This window comes from Scyliorhinus torazame, unplaced genomic scaffold (assembly GCF_047496885.1).
Source record: "Scyliorhinus torazame isolate Kashiwa2021f unplaced genomic scaffold, sScyTor2.1 scaffold_1768, whole genome shotgun sequence".
NCBI classification, from domain to species: domain Eukaryota; kingdom Metazoa; phylum Chordata; class Chondrichthyes; order Carcharhiniformes; family Scyliorhinidae; genus Scyliorhinus; species Scyliorhinus torazame.
Genome location: NW_027309495.1, coordinates 1 through 15436, shown reverse-complemented (window position 1 = coordinate 15436; position 15436 = coordinate 1). Strand labels below are relative to the sequence as shown.

The window sequence follows — 15436 nt, the reverse complement described above, 5'->3', positions numbered from 1 at the left end:
CACCTAACCTGCACATCTTTGGACTGTGGGAGGAAACCGGAGCACCCGGAGGAAACCCACGCACACACGGGGAGGATGTGCAGACTCCGCACAGACATTGACCCAAGCCGGAATCGAACCTGGGACCCTGGAGCTGTGAAGTAATTGTGCTATCCACAATGCTACCGTGCTGCCATGGCTTTATAGTATTAGCCAGGATTACTAGTCCAGATCATTAGCCTGGATTACTAGTCCAGAGCATTCAGCTGGATTACTAGTCAGGATCATTAGCCTGGAGAACTAGTCCAGAGCATTCGCCTGGGTTACTAGTCCAGGTTCATTAGACAGGATTACTAGTCGAAGAGCATTGCCTGGATAACTAGTTCAGAACATTAGCCTGGATTACTAGTCCAGCTTCATCACAACTAGCCACCAGCTACACATATGGTGCTGGCGCAGTGTTTTCTGTTGCTATGGGAGCTGTGGGGCATGGCCCTGGGTGTTAATGGGTATGAGTGAGGGACGCTGACACCATCACCAGGCTCAATGCCAGCTGACTACAAGCGGCTCTGTTACCACAAACAAACAGCACGTGGCGGCTTTGGCGGGCTTTATGCAGATTGTGGAATGTGGGCGGGGCCTGGGCTCCTGCCCGGCCCCCCCGTCTCCCACGTGGGACCACCGCGTTGTCATCGGGCTGTCCAATGGCGTCCCGCCGCCCCGAAGGGCTGCCAATCCCCGCCCCGCATGCAAATGAAGTCGCCGCGTCCATCCAATGCCGACGCTCGGAGAGGACGCCATGCAAAAAGGCGGTAACCCCGGTCCAAACGCAGCCCGGGGGGAGGGCTTAGCAACGGCACTTAGCAACCGGACACCACAGCAACAGCTCTCGGCAACAGGTCGCCACAGTAACGGCCCTTGGTAACCGGGCAGGAGCAGGCGCGGCCGCTGCGTCTCCAAACAGACGGGCTGAGGCCGCTTCCCACCCCGGCAGCCGCTCCCGCACGCCGGCCTCGGAGCGGCCGGGCGGAACCTCGCAGCGCCGGAACCTTTGTCGGGGAGCGGCGGGCTGCACCCGGACGTTGCTAGGGCCCCGGGTCCGAGCGGGCCGAGATGTTCAAGAACACGTTCCAGAGCGGCTTCCTCTCCATCCTCTACAGCATCGGCAGCAAGCCGCTGCAGATCTGGGACAAGAAGGTGAGCGGAGCGGGGGGAGAGCCGCCGGAGCCACCGCCAGGCCCAGGCCCCGGGCCCACCGCCAGGCCCCGGGCCCCCCCCCCCCCCGGCCCACCGCCCCCCCCCCGGCCCACCGCCCCCCCCCCCCCGGGCCCGAGCCACCCCCCCCCCCCCCCGGGCCCGACCCCCCCCCCCCCGGGGCCCGACCCCCCCCCCCCCCCCCCCGGGCCCGACCCCCCCCCCCCGGGCCCACCCCGGCCTCTGTCCCCGCAGCCCGAGGCCTCCATCCCCCCCCCCCTCCAATGGGGCGGGTTCAGAGAGCGGGCGGCACGATGGGCCGAATGGCCTGCTCTGGGCGGGATAGGGGAGTTTGACCGGCAGGGCCGCACAGTGGTTAGCACTGCGGCTTCACAGCTCCAGGGTCCCAGGGTCGATTCCCGGCTTGGGTCACTGTCTGTGCGGAGTCTGCGCATCCTCCCCGTGTGTGCGTGGGTTTCCTCCGGGTGCTCCGGTTTCCTCCCACAGTCCAAAGATGTGCAGGTTAGGTGAATTGGACATACTGAATTCTCCCTCAGCGTACCCGAACAGGCGCCGGAATGTGGCAACTAGGGGGTTTTCACAGTAACTTCATTGCAGTGTTAATGTAAACCTACTTGTGACAATGATAAAGATTATTATATTGGTGGGGGTGAGACGATAGGGAAGTTAGCGGGCAGGGGTTACTGGGCAATTAGCAGGGACAGTTAGCGAGGAGTTAGGGGGGGAGAAAGGGGAGTCAGCGGTGGGGGTGTAGGGGAGTCAGCAGGGCCAATACGGGAGTTAGAACCGGGAAGGGGGGGGGGGGATACGGGAGTTAGCACGGGAGGGGGAAATATGGGAGTTCGCATGTGGGGGGGGGGGGGGGTATTAGGATGGGTGTAGGGGATTGGAGCGATTAGGCGCGCCCCAAAGTCTGCATTTGGAAAGACTGAGGTCCGTGGTGGGGTTGACCAGGTCAGGATGGACAGAGAGAGAGAGAGACTGTGCTCATGGTGATAGCTGTACCTGATTGGAGGGATTTAAACATGGGAATTCCACCCAGCGAAGTGAGGGGTGAGGCGTTTGGAAAGGCTAAACAAGGCAAAGGAATACACAATAAATGGGATGATACCGAGAGGTGTAGAGGTGAGGGATCTTGAAGTGAATGTCCACAGATCCCTGAAGGTAGCAGGACAGGTTGATAAAGTGGTTAAGAAGGCAGATGGAATCTAGTCATTTATTAGCTCAGGTGTAGAATATTAGAACAGGGAGGCTATGCTGGAAATCTATAACCCATTAGTTCGGCCACTACTGTGTGCGGTCTGGTCCCCTCATTACAGAAAGGATGTAATTGTATTGAGCGGGTAGAGAGGAGATTGACGAGGGTGTTGTCAGGACTGGAAAGTTGCAGCAGTGAGGAGAGATTGGACAGGCTGGGGTTGTTCTCTGGAATGCAGGAGGCTGAGGGGAGGTTGGATTGAGATGTACAAAATTGTGTGGAGCCTGGATAGAGTGGACGGGAAGAGCCTGCTGACTTTAGCAGAGAGGGCCGTGATTAGTGGGCATAGATTTAAAGTGATTGGTCGAAAGATTGGCGAGGAAATTTGGAGATTTTCTTTTGCCCAGAGGGTTGTGGGGCTCTGGAACTCTCTGCCTGGAAGGGCAGGAGTGGCAGAAACCCTCAACTGAAGGTGCCTGGATGTGGACTTCATGTGCTGGAACTTGCAGGGCGAGTGGGGGTTCAGCTGGGTGCCTCGCTTTTCAGCTGGCCCAGCCACGATGGGCCGAGTGGCAATGTGCGATTCCGGGGTTGGAGATGGGATGGTAACTGACAAGAACAGTGGAGGGTGGGGTGCTTGGGTTTTATTTTGAGCAGATGCTGATGTTGGCAGGTTCAAAGAGAGGGACGGTTTCTTAAGGGCGAGACCTGTCAATAATATCGGCTACTGTGCAAACCAGGAGGGGAGGTTTGGTGCTCAGCAATGTAGTGGAATTAGGTTTAGGGATCGGGAGGAGGTGGGCCTCACGGGCAGGGTGAGCTCAGAGATGGCAGGAGGGAAGGTAGAAGAGAAACCAGAGAAAGATGTGAGTTTAGGCACTGGGGAGATTCCAAGGAAATTTGGCCAGATGGGCTAGTGGATGGGAGGGACACAGCAGAGATACCTGATCGGGTTCTCTCAATCTGAGTGACAGTGGAGTCCAGGATCCCCTCGCAATTATTGGGAGGACAGAAAGTGATGAGATTTGGTTTTACCTGTGAGTTATACAGTGGGTGTAATGAGACCATGTGAGATGGCAAGATCCGGGCTGTGAGCATGAACATGGGTTGGGGAGACTGAACGCTGGGGAGGGTAAGAGGAGAGGAAAATGTTGTAGGTTGAACGTACAGAGGATGAGGAGTCATTTGGAGCACGTGGCGAGGGAGGAACGCACTTGCCATATTCTGGTGAGAGACTTGTTCTCGTGCTCGGTCGGGATGTGGAATGTAGAACTCGGGGTCACAGTCTCGGGATCAGGGATCGAGCCCTTTAGCACAGAGAGTATGGAGGATCAGCCATGATAACGAATGGCGGTGTGCCCACTCCCTCAGTTCTGCTCTCTTTCTCCTCCCCTTCCCACAGTCCCACAGTGCGGCACTGACCCTCGGACAGGAGAGTAGGGCAGGGCTCCCTTGGATGGAGATTTTAGTGGGTCACCAAACTATTTGGGTGCCTTTTTAAATGAGCAGGCACAGAACGCAGACATGGTGGGACCTGGTGTAACCTGATTATTGCTCTACTCTATCGCAAAGTTGGACAAGAACTCTCTCCCCAGAATGCTACCTGCCCATTGTAAGCTTGGCATTATCAGTCATGGTCAGTTTAGTCATGTATCTTGGCCTGAGCTGAAGGTTCCAGTCCCAAGCTGGGTTGTGCTGAGTGGCCCATTTTCCAATATTTCAACACTCTGTGCACACAGGTTGGTTAAAGCCCCGTCTCTATTGGGTCAGTTTAAGATGAGGCAATGCTTTAAACCTGCTCTTTCCTGAATGCTGAGTAACTGGGGCTCTGGTAGTGACCACCCTTGTTTCGGTGAGTGAGTGAGGGGCAGGCAGGAGCTGCCACTGAATTCTGGCAGCGACTGAGGAATTTCCACTTCCTGCTGCAGCTTCAGAAAGTGGCTCTTCAGAGCCACCTAGGTGCCAGAGCCTGCAACTACAGTGTGCCGGTTGACATGGCAACGTTAAGTGGGAAAGATTGCTGGAGCAATTTCCAATGGTAAACATGAGCAGAACAATGAGCTGGGCTTTGGTGCAACTAAATCATCTTTGTCTGTAAATCCGTAAGAAAAGTAGAAAATTCTGGATGAACTCAGCAGGTCTGGCAGCATCTGTGGAGAGAGGAAGGGTTAGCGTTTGGAGTCCATGCCTGGTTACTTCTCACTGAGAACTGACAGCTGTACATCGGGCTGGAAGAAGGACGTGTGTGGTCTGGCCTCAGCTCGAGCTGTTTGGGTTTCTGTATCTCTCTCAGTGCAGTTTATTTTGCAGCAACCGCTCTGTGGCTCCACTGAACTCTGGTTACTGCGCAGATTGCTTCCTTCCCCTGTCCCTGCCAGTGCTGGCAGAGGTATTGACTGCGCTGGGGCGGGGGGATTCCCTCCTTAAAAATCTTCCCACCAGGACATATCACTCACTAACGTTATGCTTCAGTGAACACATCTCTGGTCACCTTTCCCTGAGCCCCCAGCTCAGCATCCATTCCCTCCCTCTGTGAAGTGACTGAGGATGCCTTGCTGTATGAAAGACGGTGCAGCCCAGATCACTTTCATTAAATGAGACACATTAATATAATGATGTAAAATGCCTCCAGACTGCTCATTTCTGACCTGTGTTCTGGAAGCTCTGCAGTCGGGAGCTGCCTATCTGAATGGCCTCCTGCACTGTGACAAGCCCGTGACTCTCTGCTCTTTAATCCTGTTCAGGTGAGGAATGGACACATTAAAAGAATTACAGACAATGACATCCAGTCTCTCGTTTTGGAGGTTGAAGGGACCAATGTCAGGTGAGTCATGCAGATGCCGTCCAGTTTTTCAAAAATGTCTTATTTATTGAGATTTTCTATTTTTTTTTTACAAATATTTGCCTTGAATAAACAAAAGCTGGAAGACAGCTCGAGGTGTCAATGTACACAACAGGTACAGCATGGAACAATAATCATTGCATAATTGGGAACAAATAAAACTGGATAATTCCGGGTCCGAATCCCCAACCAGTTCCTTCCATAGATAAGTGAGCAATCTGCACCCAGCCAGGATACAGGATACACTTCGCATGCACACCGCATCGCCGCCCCACCCGCATCGCCGCCCCACCCGCATCGCCGCCCCACCCGCATTGCCGCCCCACCCACACCGCCGCCCCACCCACACCCCACACCGCCGCCCCACCCACACCCCACACCGCCGCCCCACCCACACCCCACACCGCCGCCCCACCCACACCCCACACCGCCGCCCCACCCACACCGCCGCCCCACCCACACCCCACACCGCCGCCCCACCCACACCCCACACCGCCGCCCCACCCACACCCACACCCCACACCGCCGCCCCACCCACACCCACACCCCACACCGCCGCCCCACCCACACCCACACCCCACACCGCCGCCCCACCCACACCGCCGCCCCACCCACACCCCACACCGCCGCCCCACCCACACCCCACACCGCCGCCCCACCCACACCCCACACCGCCGCCCCACCCACACCCCACACCGCCGCCCCACCCACACCCCACACCGCCGCCCCACCCACACCCCACACCGCCGCCCCACCCACACCCCACACCGCCGCCCCACCCACACCCCACACCGCCGCCCCACCCACACCCCACACCGCCGCCCCACCCACACCCCACACCGCCGCCCCACCCACACCCCACACCGCCGCCCCACCCACACCCCACACCGCCGCCCCACCCACACCCCACACCGCCGCCCCACCCACACCCCACACCGCCGCCCCACCCACACCCCACACCGCCGCCCCACCCACACCCCACACCGCCGCCCCACCCACACCCCACACCGCCGCCCCACCCACACCCCACACCGCCGCCCCACCCACACCCCACACCGCCGCCCCACCCACACCCCACACCGCCGCCCCACCCACACCCCACACCGCCGCCCCACCCACACCCCACACCGCCGCCCCACCCACACCCCACACCGCCGCCCCACCCACACCCCACACCGCCGCCCCACCCACACCCCACACCGCCGCCCCACCCACACCCCACACCGCCGCCCCACCCACACCCCACACCGCCGCCCCACCCACACCCCACACCGCCGCCCCACCCACACCCCACACCGCCGCCCCACCCACACCCCACACCGCCGCCCCACCCACACCCCACACCGCCGCCGCCCCACCCACACCCCACACCGCCGCCGCCCCACCCACACCCCACACCGCCGCCGCCCCACCCACACCCCACACCGCCGCCCCACCCACACCCCACACCGCCGCCCCACCCACACCGCCGCCGCACCCTCACCCACATCCCACACCGCACCCACATCCCACACCGCAGCCGCACCCTCACCCACATCACCACCCCATCCACATCACACACCGCAGCTGCACCAACACCACACCCACACACCGCACTGCAGCCGCACCCTGAACCCCAGCGCTAAGAGGAATCGACTAACGCCTCCAACACAATTTAAACTCTTCTCCAGAATGAGACAGGCAGCCATCCTATACCATTGAGACGGCAAAGACAGAGAGAGGACGGGGCAAAACAAACCTTAATCTTCAGCTTGGGTCTCCCATAGAAGAATTCGCTCCCATCTCTCAGCACCAGATCAAAGGACAAAACAGATCACCGGAACACCAGCATGGCTCTCGGAGGACAACAGGATATTGCGGGATCAGGAGTATAAACTGGTCGCAATCGTTAAACAGGGGGAAATCCATTTCAGGACAGGGGGGGCCGTCCGAGTGACTCCCAAACTGGGGAGCACCCTGGGAGGGAATGCTGACACCCACCCCGCCGGCCACCTAAAACGTAACACAGATCCGTATCATAAGCATAAGAACTAGGAGCAGGAGTAGGCCATCTGGTCCATCTTTTGTGGACTCAGCTCCACTTTCCGGCCCGAACACCATAACCCTTAATCCCTTTATTCTTCAAAAAACTATCTATCTTTATCTTAAAAACATTTAATGAAGGAGCCTCTACTGCTTCACTGGGCAAGGAATTCCATAGATTCACAACCCTTTGGTTGAAGAAGTTCCTCCTAAACTCAGTCCTAAATCTACTTCCCCTTATTTTGAGGCTATGCCCCCTAGTTCTGCTTTCACCCGCCAGTGGAAACAACCTGCCCGCATCTATCCTATCTATTCCCTTCATAATTTTATATGTTTCTATAAGATCCCCCCTCATCCTTCTAAATTCCAACGAGTACAGTCCCAGTCTACTCAATGTCTCCTCATAAACTAACCCTCTCAACTCCGGATTCAACCTCCAGTGCCAACAAAGAACAAAGAAAAGTACAGCACAGGAACAGGCCCTTCGGCCCTCCAAGCCTGTGCTGACCATGCTGCCCGACTAAACTACAATCTTCTACACTTCCTGGGTCCGTAGCCCTCTATTCCCATCCTATTCATGTATTTGTCAAGATGCCCCTTAAATGTCACTATCGTCCCTGCTTCCACCAGCTCCTCCGGCAGCGAGTTCCAGGCACCCACTACCCTCTGTGTAAAAAAAACTTGCCTCGTACATCTCCTCTAAACCTTGCCCCTTGCACCTTAAACCTATGCCCCCTAGTAATTGACCCCTCTACCTGGGGAAAACCTTCTGACTATCCACTCTGTTTATGCCCCTCATAATTTTGTAGACCTCTATCAGGTCGCCCCTCAACCTCCGTCGTTCCAGTGAGATCAAACCAAGTTTATTCAACCTCTCCTCATAGCTAATGCCCTCCATACCAGGCAACATTCTGGTAAATCTCTTCTGCACCCTCTCTAAAGCCTCCACATCCTTCTGATAGTGTGGCGACCAGAATTGAACACTATACTCCAAGTGTGGCCTAACTAAGGTTCTATACAGCTGCAACATGACTTGCCAATTCTTATACGCCATGCCCCGGCCAATGAAGGCAAGCATGCGTATGCCTTCTTGACTACCTTCTCCACCTGTGTTGCCCCTTTCAGTGACCTGTGGACCTGTACACCTAGATCTTTCTGACTTTCAATATTCTTGGGGGGGGGGGGGGGGGGGGGTATATGCCATTCACTGAAAATTCCCTACCTGTATTAGACCTTCCAAAATGCATTACCTCCCATTTGTCTGGATTAAATCTGCCATCTCTCCGCCCAAGTCTCCAAACAATCTAAATCCTGCTGTATCCTCTGACAGTCCTCATCGGTATCTGCAATTCCACCAACCTTTGTGTCGTCCGCAAACTTACTAATCAGACCAGTTACATTTTCCTCCAAATCATTCATATATACTACGAACAGCAAAGGTCCCAGCACTTACCCTGCGGAACACCACTAGTCACAGCCCTCCAATTGGAAAAGCATCCTTCCATTGCTACTCTCTGCCTTCTATGACCTAGCCAGTTCTGTATCCACCTTGCCAGCTCACCTCTGATCCCATGTGACTTCACCTTTTGTACCAGTCTGCTATAAGGGACCTTGTCAAAGGCCTTACTGAAGTCAATATAGACAACATCCACCGCCCGACCTGCATCAATCATCTTTGTGACCTCTTCGAAAAACTCTATCAAGTTAGTGAGACACGACCTCCCCTTCACAAAACCATGCTGCCTCTCGCTAATGCATCCATTTGCTTCCAAATGGGAGTAGATCCTGTCTCGAAGAATTCTCTCCAGTAATTTCCCTACCACTGACTTAAGGCTCACTGGCCTGTAGTTGCCTGGATTATCCTTTCTACCCTTCTTAAACAAAGGAACGACATTGGCTATTCTCCAGTCCTCTGGGACATCACCTGAAGACAGTGAGGATCCAAAGATTTCTGTCAAGGCCTCAGCAATTTCTTCTCTTGCCTCCTTCAGTATTCTGGGGTAGATCCCATCAGGCCCTGGGGTCTTATCTACCTTAATATTTTTTAAGACACCCAACACCTCGTCTTTTTGGATCTCAATGTGACCCAGGCTATCTACACACCCTTCTCCAGACTCAACATCTACCAATTTCTTCTCTTTGGTGAATACTGATGCAAAGTATTCATTTAGTACCTCGCCCATTTCCCCTGGCTCCACACATAGATGCCAACCCTTTCTCCAGTCCATCCTTTCTCCAGTAAGGAGACCAACACTGTACACAGTACTCCAGGTGTGCCCCTGGATATATAGACATCTGGGATAAACCAGAGACCTCTGCTCGGGATCTTCAATGAGCTGAGCTTTAATCTCATTAGTTCCAACATGCTGATTCGACTGAACCACGGCAACCAACTATCTGGTCTGCAGTAGAGGGGTGAGGGGATGTCATAATCATAATCTTTGTTATTGTCACAAGTAGGTTTACATTAACACTGCAATGAAGTTACTGTGAAAATCCCCTAGTTGCCACACTCCGGCGCCTGTTCGGGTACACAGAGGGAGAATTCCGAATGTCCAATTCACCTAACAGCGCGTCTTTCGGGACTTGTGGGAGGAAACCGGAGCACCCGGAGGAAACCCACGCAGACACGGGGAGAACGTACAAACTCCACACAGACAGTGACCCAAGCCGGGAATCGAACCTGTGACCCTGGCGCTGTGGAGCAACAGTGTTGACCAACAGGACCACACCGAACCCAGGCTGGAACGCCAATCCGAACCTGGGTCTTGGAGACGGGGTTAAATGTGCTCCATCGAATTTGAGCTGTCTGACTTCCCTCCAGATCAGGATAACTGAAACATGGCCGACAGTTCTCAAACTGGGCTGAGAGCGTCTCTACCACCTCACCGGGGAACCAGACACAACCGAATTCCTCACTGGTCCCCCTTTGTCCTCACTTGGATTTATCAGGTTGGATGACAGGCCCTGCAACAGGTACTCAATCGTGCGGAGGCAGGTCTCCACCAGAGGCAGTGCTCTCTTTGAAACAAGAACCTCCTCGTGCGATGCCATCGCTTCCATAAAGACACCCCAAACTCTTGAAACTGGACTTTAATGTCCAGCTCCGCAGAGCCAGGACTATCAGTTGGATCATCATCAACGCAAGCAGCCATCATCGATCGGTGTGCACCGCATCGTCAGGACGGGATCATAAGAACTAGGAGCAGGAGTAGGCCACCTGACCCCTTGAGCCTGCTCCACCATTCAATGAGATCATGGCTGATCTTTTGTGGACTCAGCTCCACTTTCCGGCCCGAACACCATAACCCTTAATCCCTTTATTCTTCAAAAAACTATCTATCTTTATCTTAAAAACATTTAATGAAGGAGCCTCTACTGCTTCACTGGGCAAGGAATTCCATAGATTCACAACCCTTTGGTTGAAGAAGTTCCTCCTAAACTCAGTCCTAAATCTACTTCCCCTTATTTTGAGGCTATGCCCCCTAATTCTGCTTTCACCCGCCAGTGGAAACAACCTGCCCGCATCTATCCTATCTATTCCCTTCATAATCTTATATGTTTCTATAAGATCCCCCCCCCATATCCTTCTAAATTCCAACAAGTACAGTCCCAGTCTACCCAACCTCTCCTCGTAATCCAACCCCTTCAGCTCTGGGATTAACCTAGTGAATCTCCTCTGCACACCCTCCAGCGCCAGTACGTCCTTTCTCGGGTAAGGGAAACCTCTCCAAGGCAGCTGTGCCACCAAAGAAGAGGGCCGGCCCATCCCTGCTGCCACAAAGCAATGAGATTAAAACATATTGTCTCGACTCAATAATGCTGAAAGTTTGACCAATCTTTCTGGGTAAGTGGAAAATCCATTTAAATCGAAAAGACGCATGAGATGTGCACAATGATAAAAATAAAGATTGAAAGATGAGCAGAGTGGGAGCTTGGGAAGTGTCAGCCGCTCCCGTGCGCCCATCACGTGATCCCCCCCCGCACCCCGCGCCACCCTGCTTTAATCTGCTAGTGAACTCCCTCATTAACTCAATCGCAAGCTCAGTCAGACACACTCACTCCCTGCCTTCTCGTGCCCATTCAGTGAACCCAGCTCGACTGATTGATGGCAGAAGGTACAGAATCGGCCTCCGCAATGTGGGCTGCATTTAGGAGAAGGAGTTAGGACTGGGGAGGGGGAGAGGCTGTTTAGTGGGCGTAAGAGTGCTGGGCGATGGGAGCACCAGGAACGCTGGGAATATAATAATTCCAGGTAATGTTTGACTCGGATGGGAAGATTACAGCAGGCATGGGTTGGAACATTAATAACTGGGTCTCCTCCAGAGAACAATGTTGGCCTCACAGGATATACGGTCTATTCCGAAACTGTTTGCAGGTTCATGGTGTGTGGGAGCTGACACCGGGCAATGGTGTGGGTTTTAACTGATACTAACTGATGCAAATCCCTTTCAGTACCACATACATCACCTGCCCAGCAGATCCAAAGAAGACCCTGGGAATCAAGCTGCCCTTCCTCGTGATGATCATCAAGAACTTGAAGAAATATTTCACCTTCGAAGTCCAGGTGAGAATGAAGGAGGTGCCACTCGACCCTGACACCAGGACAGTGAACTGCGTGAGAGGGGTGGTGGGGGGGGGGGGGGGCGCGGGAGTAGTGATCCTGTGTCAGGCACTAACACGGCTCCGTGCTCAGACTGTGATCCTGTGTCAGACACTAACATGGCTCCGTGCTCAGACTGTGATCCTGTGTCAGGCACACTAACACGGCTCCGTGCTCAGACTGTGATCCTGTGTCAGACACACTAACACAGCTCCGTGCTCAGACTGTGATCCTGTGTCAGACACTAACACAGCTCCGTGCTCAGACTGTGATCCTGTGTCAGACACACTAACACGGCTCCGTGCTCCGACTGTGATCCTGTGTCAGACACTAACATGGCTCCGTGCTCCGACTGTGATCCTGTGTCAGACACACTAACACGGCTCCGTGCTCCGACTGTGATCCTGTGTCAGACACACTAACACGGCTCCGTGCTCAGACTGTGATCCTGTGTCAGACACACTAACCCGGCTCCGTGCTCAGACTGTGATCCTGTGTCAGACACACTAACACAGCTCCGTGCTCAGACTGTGATCCTGTGTCAGACACACTAACACGGCTCCGTGCTCCGACTGTGATCCTGTGTCAGACACTAACACAGCTCAGTGCTCCGGCTGTGATCCTGTGTCAGACACTAACACAGCTCAGTGCTCCGACTGTGATCCTGTGTCAGACACACGAACACGGCTCCGTGCTCAGACTGTGATCCTGTGTCAGACACTAACACAGCTCCGTGCTCAGACTGTGATCCTGTGTCAGACATTAACACGGCTCCGTGCTCCGACTGTGATCCTGTGTCAGACACACTAACACGGCTCCGTGCTCCGACTGTGATCCTGTGTCAGACACACTAACACGGCTCCGTGCTCCGACTGTGATCCTGTGTCAGACACACTAACACGGCTCCGTGCTCCGACTGTGATCCTGTGTCAGACACACTAACACGGCTCCGTGCTCAGACTGTGATCCTGTGTCAGACACACTAACCCGGCTCCGTGCTCAGACTGTGATCCTGTGTCAGACACACTAACACAGCTCCGTGCTCAGACTGTGATCCTGTGTCAGACACACTAACACGGCTCCGTGCTCCGACTGTGATCCTGTGTCAGACACTAACACAGCTCAGTGCTCCGGCTGTGATCCTGTGTCAGACACTAACACAGCTCAGTGCTCCGACTGTGATCCTGTGTCAGACACACTAACACGGCTCCGTGCTCAGACTGTGATCCTGTGTCAGACACACTAACACGGCTCCGTGCTCCGACTGTGATCCTGTGTCAGACACACTAACACGGCTCCGTGCTCAGACTGTGATCCTGTGTCAGACACTAACACAGCTCCGTGCTCAGACTGTGATCCTGTGTCAGACACTAACACGGCTCCGTGCTCAGACTGTGATCCTGTGTCAGACACACTAACACGGCTCCGTGCTCAGACTGTGATCCTGTGTCAGGCACTAACACGGCTCCGTGCTCAGACTGTGATCCTGTGTCAGACACACCTGCCGACTGCCTGCTCTTCCCCAAACCCCTCCTTCAGTCCGGACTGCCTCCCCCGCCCCAGTCCTGACTGGCCGCCTCCCCCGCCCCAGTCCCGACTGGCCGCCTCCCCCGCCCCAGTCCCGACTGGCCGCCTCCCCCGCCCCAGTCCTGACTGGCCGCCTCCCCCGCCCCAGTCCTGACTGGCTGCCTCCCCCGCCCCAGTCCCGACTGGCCGCCTCCCCCGCCCCAGTCCCGACTGGCCGCCTCCCCCGCCCCAGTCCTGACTGGCTGCCTCCCCCGCCCCAGTCCCGACTGGCCGCCTCCCCCGCCCCAGTCCCGACTGGCCGCCTCCCCCGCCCCAGTCCTGAATGGCCGCCTCCCCCGCCCCAGTCCTGAATGGCCGCCTCCCCCGCCCCAGTCCTGAATGGCCGCCTCCCCCGCCCCAGTCCTGAATGGCCGCCTCCCCCGCCCCAGTCCTGACTGGCCGCCTCCCCCGCCCCAGTCCTGACTGGCCGCCTCCCCCGCCCCAGTCCTGACTGGCCGCCTCCCCCGCCCCAGTCCTGAATGGCCGCCTCCCCCGCCCCAGTCCTGAATGGCCGCCTCCCCCGCCCCAGTCCTGACTGGCCGACTCCCCCGCCCCAGTCCTGACTGGCCGACTCCCCCGCCCCAGTCCTGACTGGCCGACTCGCCCGCCCCAGTCCGGACTGGCCGACTCGCCCGCCCCAGTCCGGAGTGGCCGCCTCCCCCGCCCCAGTCCGGACTGGCCGCCTCCCCCGCCCCAGTCCGGACTGGCCGCCTCCCCCGCCCCAGTCCGGACTGGCCGCCTCCCCCGCCCCAGTCCGGACTGGCCGCCTCCCCCGCCCCAGTCCGGACTGGCCGCCTCCCCCGCCCCAGTCCCGACTGGCCGCCTCCCCGCCCCAGTCCCGACTGGCTGACTTCCCCCGCCCCAGTCCTGACTGGCCGCCTCCCCCGCCCCAGTCCTGACTGGCGGACTCCCCCGCCCCAATCCTGAATGGCCGCCTCCCCCGCCCCAGTCCTGACTGGCCGCCTCCCCCGCCCCAGTCCCGACTGGCCGCCTCCCCCGCCCCAGTCCCGACTGGCCGCCTCCCCCGCCCCAGTCCCGACTGGCCGCCTCCCCCGCCCCAGTCCGGACTGGCCGCCTCCCCCGCCCCAGTCCTGACTGGCCGCCTCCCCCGCCCCAGTCCCGACTGGCCGCCTCCCCCGCCCCAGTCCTGACTGGCCGCCTCCCCCGCCCCAGTCCTGACTGGCCGCCTCCCCCGCCCCAGTCCTGACTGGCCGCCTCCCCCGCCCCAGTCCTGACTGGCCGCCTCCCCCGCCCCAGTCCTGACTGGCCGCCTCCCCCGCCCCAGTCCTGACTGGCCGCCTCCCCCGCCCCAGTCCTGACTGGCCGCCTCCCCCGCCCCAGTCCGGACTGGCCGCCTCCCCCGCCCCAGTCCGGACTGGCCGCCTCCCCCGCCCCAGTCCGGACTGGCCGCCTCCCCCGCCCCAGTCCGGACTGGCCGCCTCCCCCGCCCCAGTCCGGACTGGCCGCCTCCCCCGCCCCAGTCCGGACTGGCCGCCTCCCCCGCCCCAGTCCGGACTGGCCGCCTCCCCCGCCCCAGTCCGGACTGGCCGCCTCCCCCGCCCCAGTCCGGACTGGCCGCCTCCCCCGCCCCAGTCCGGACTGGCCGCCTCCCCCGCCCCAGTCCGGACTGGCCGCCTCCCCCGCCCCAGTCCGGACTGGCCGCCTCCCCCGCCCCAGTCCGGACTGGCCGCCTCCCCCGCCCCAGTCCGGACTGGCCGCCTCCCCCGCCCCAGTCCGGACTGGCCGCCTCCCCCGCCCCAGTCCGGACTGGCCGCCTCCCCCGCCCCAGTCCGGACTGGCCGCCTCCCCCGCCCCAGTCCGGACTGGCCGCCTCCCCCGCCCCAGTCCGGACTGGCCGCCTCCCCCGCCCCAGTCCGGACTGGCCGCCTCCCCCGCCCCAGTCCGGACTGGCCGCCTCCCCCGCCCCAGTCCGGACTGGCCGCCTCCCCCGCCCCAGTCCGGACTGGCCGCCTCCCCCGCCCCAGTCCGGACTGGCCGCCTCCCCCGCCCC

At 58.2% G+C, this 15436-nt stretch overlaps 1 protein-coding gene across 1 annotated transcript; it reads left to right on the top strand.

Moving 5' to 3' along the window:
• Positions 1 to 821: 821 nt before the first annotated feature.
• Positions 822 to 11874, top strand: LOC140407665 (cilia- and flagella-associated protein 20-like; the record flags this gene model as incomplete). Its single annotated transcript, XM_072494994.1, has 3 exons — positions 822 to 1176; positions 5137 to 5216; positions 11712 to 11874. Coding segments are annotated over exons 1-3 (327 nt in total), but the record flags the coding sequence as incomplete, so codon positions are not given.
• Positions 11875 to 15436: the final 3562 nt, after the last annotated feature.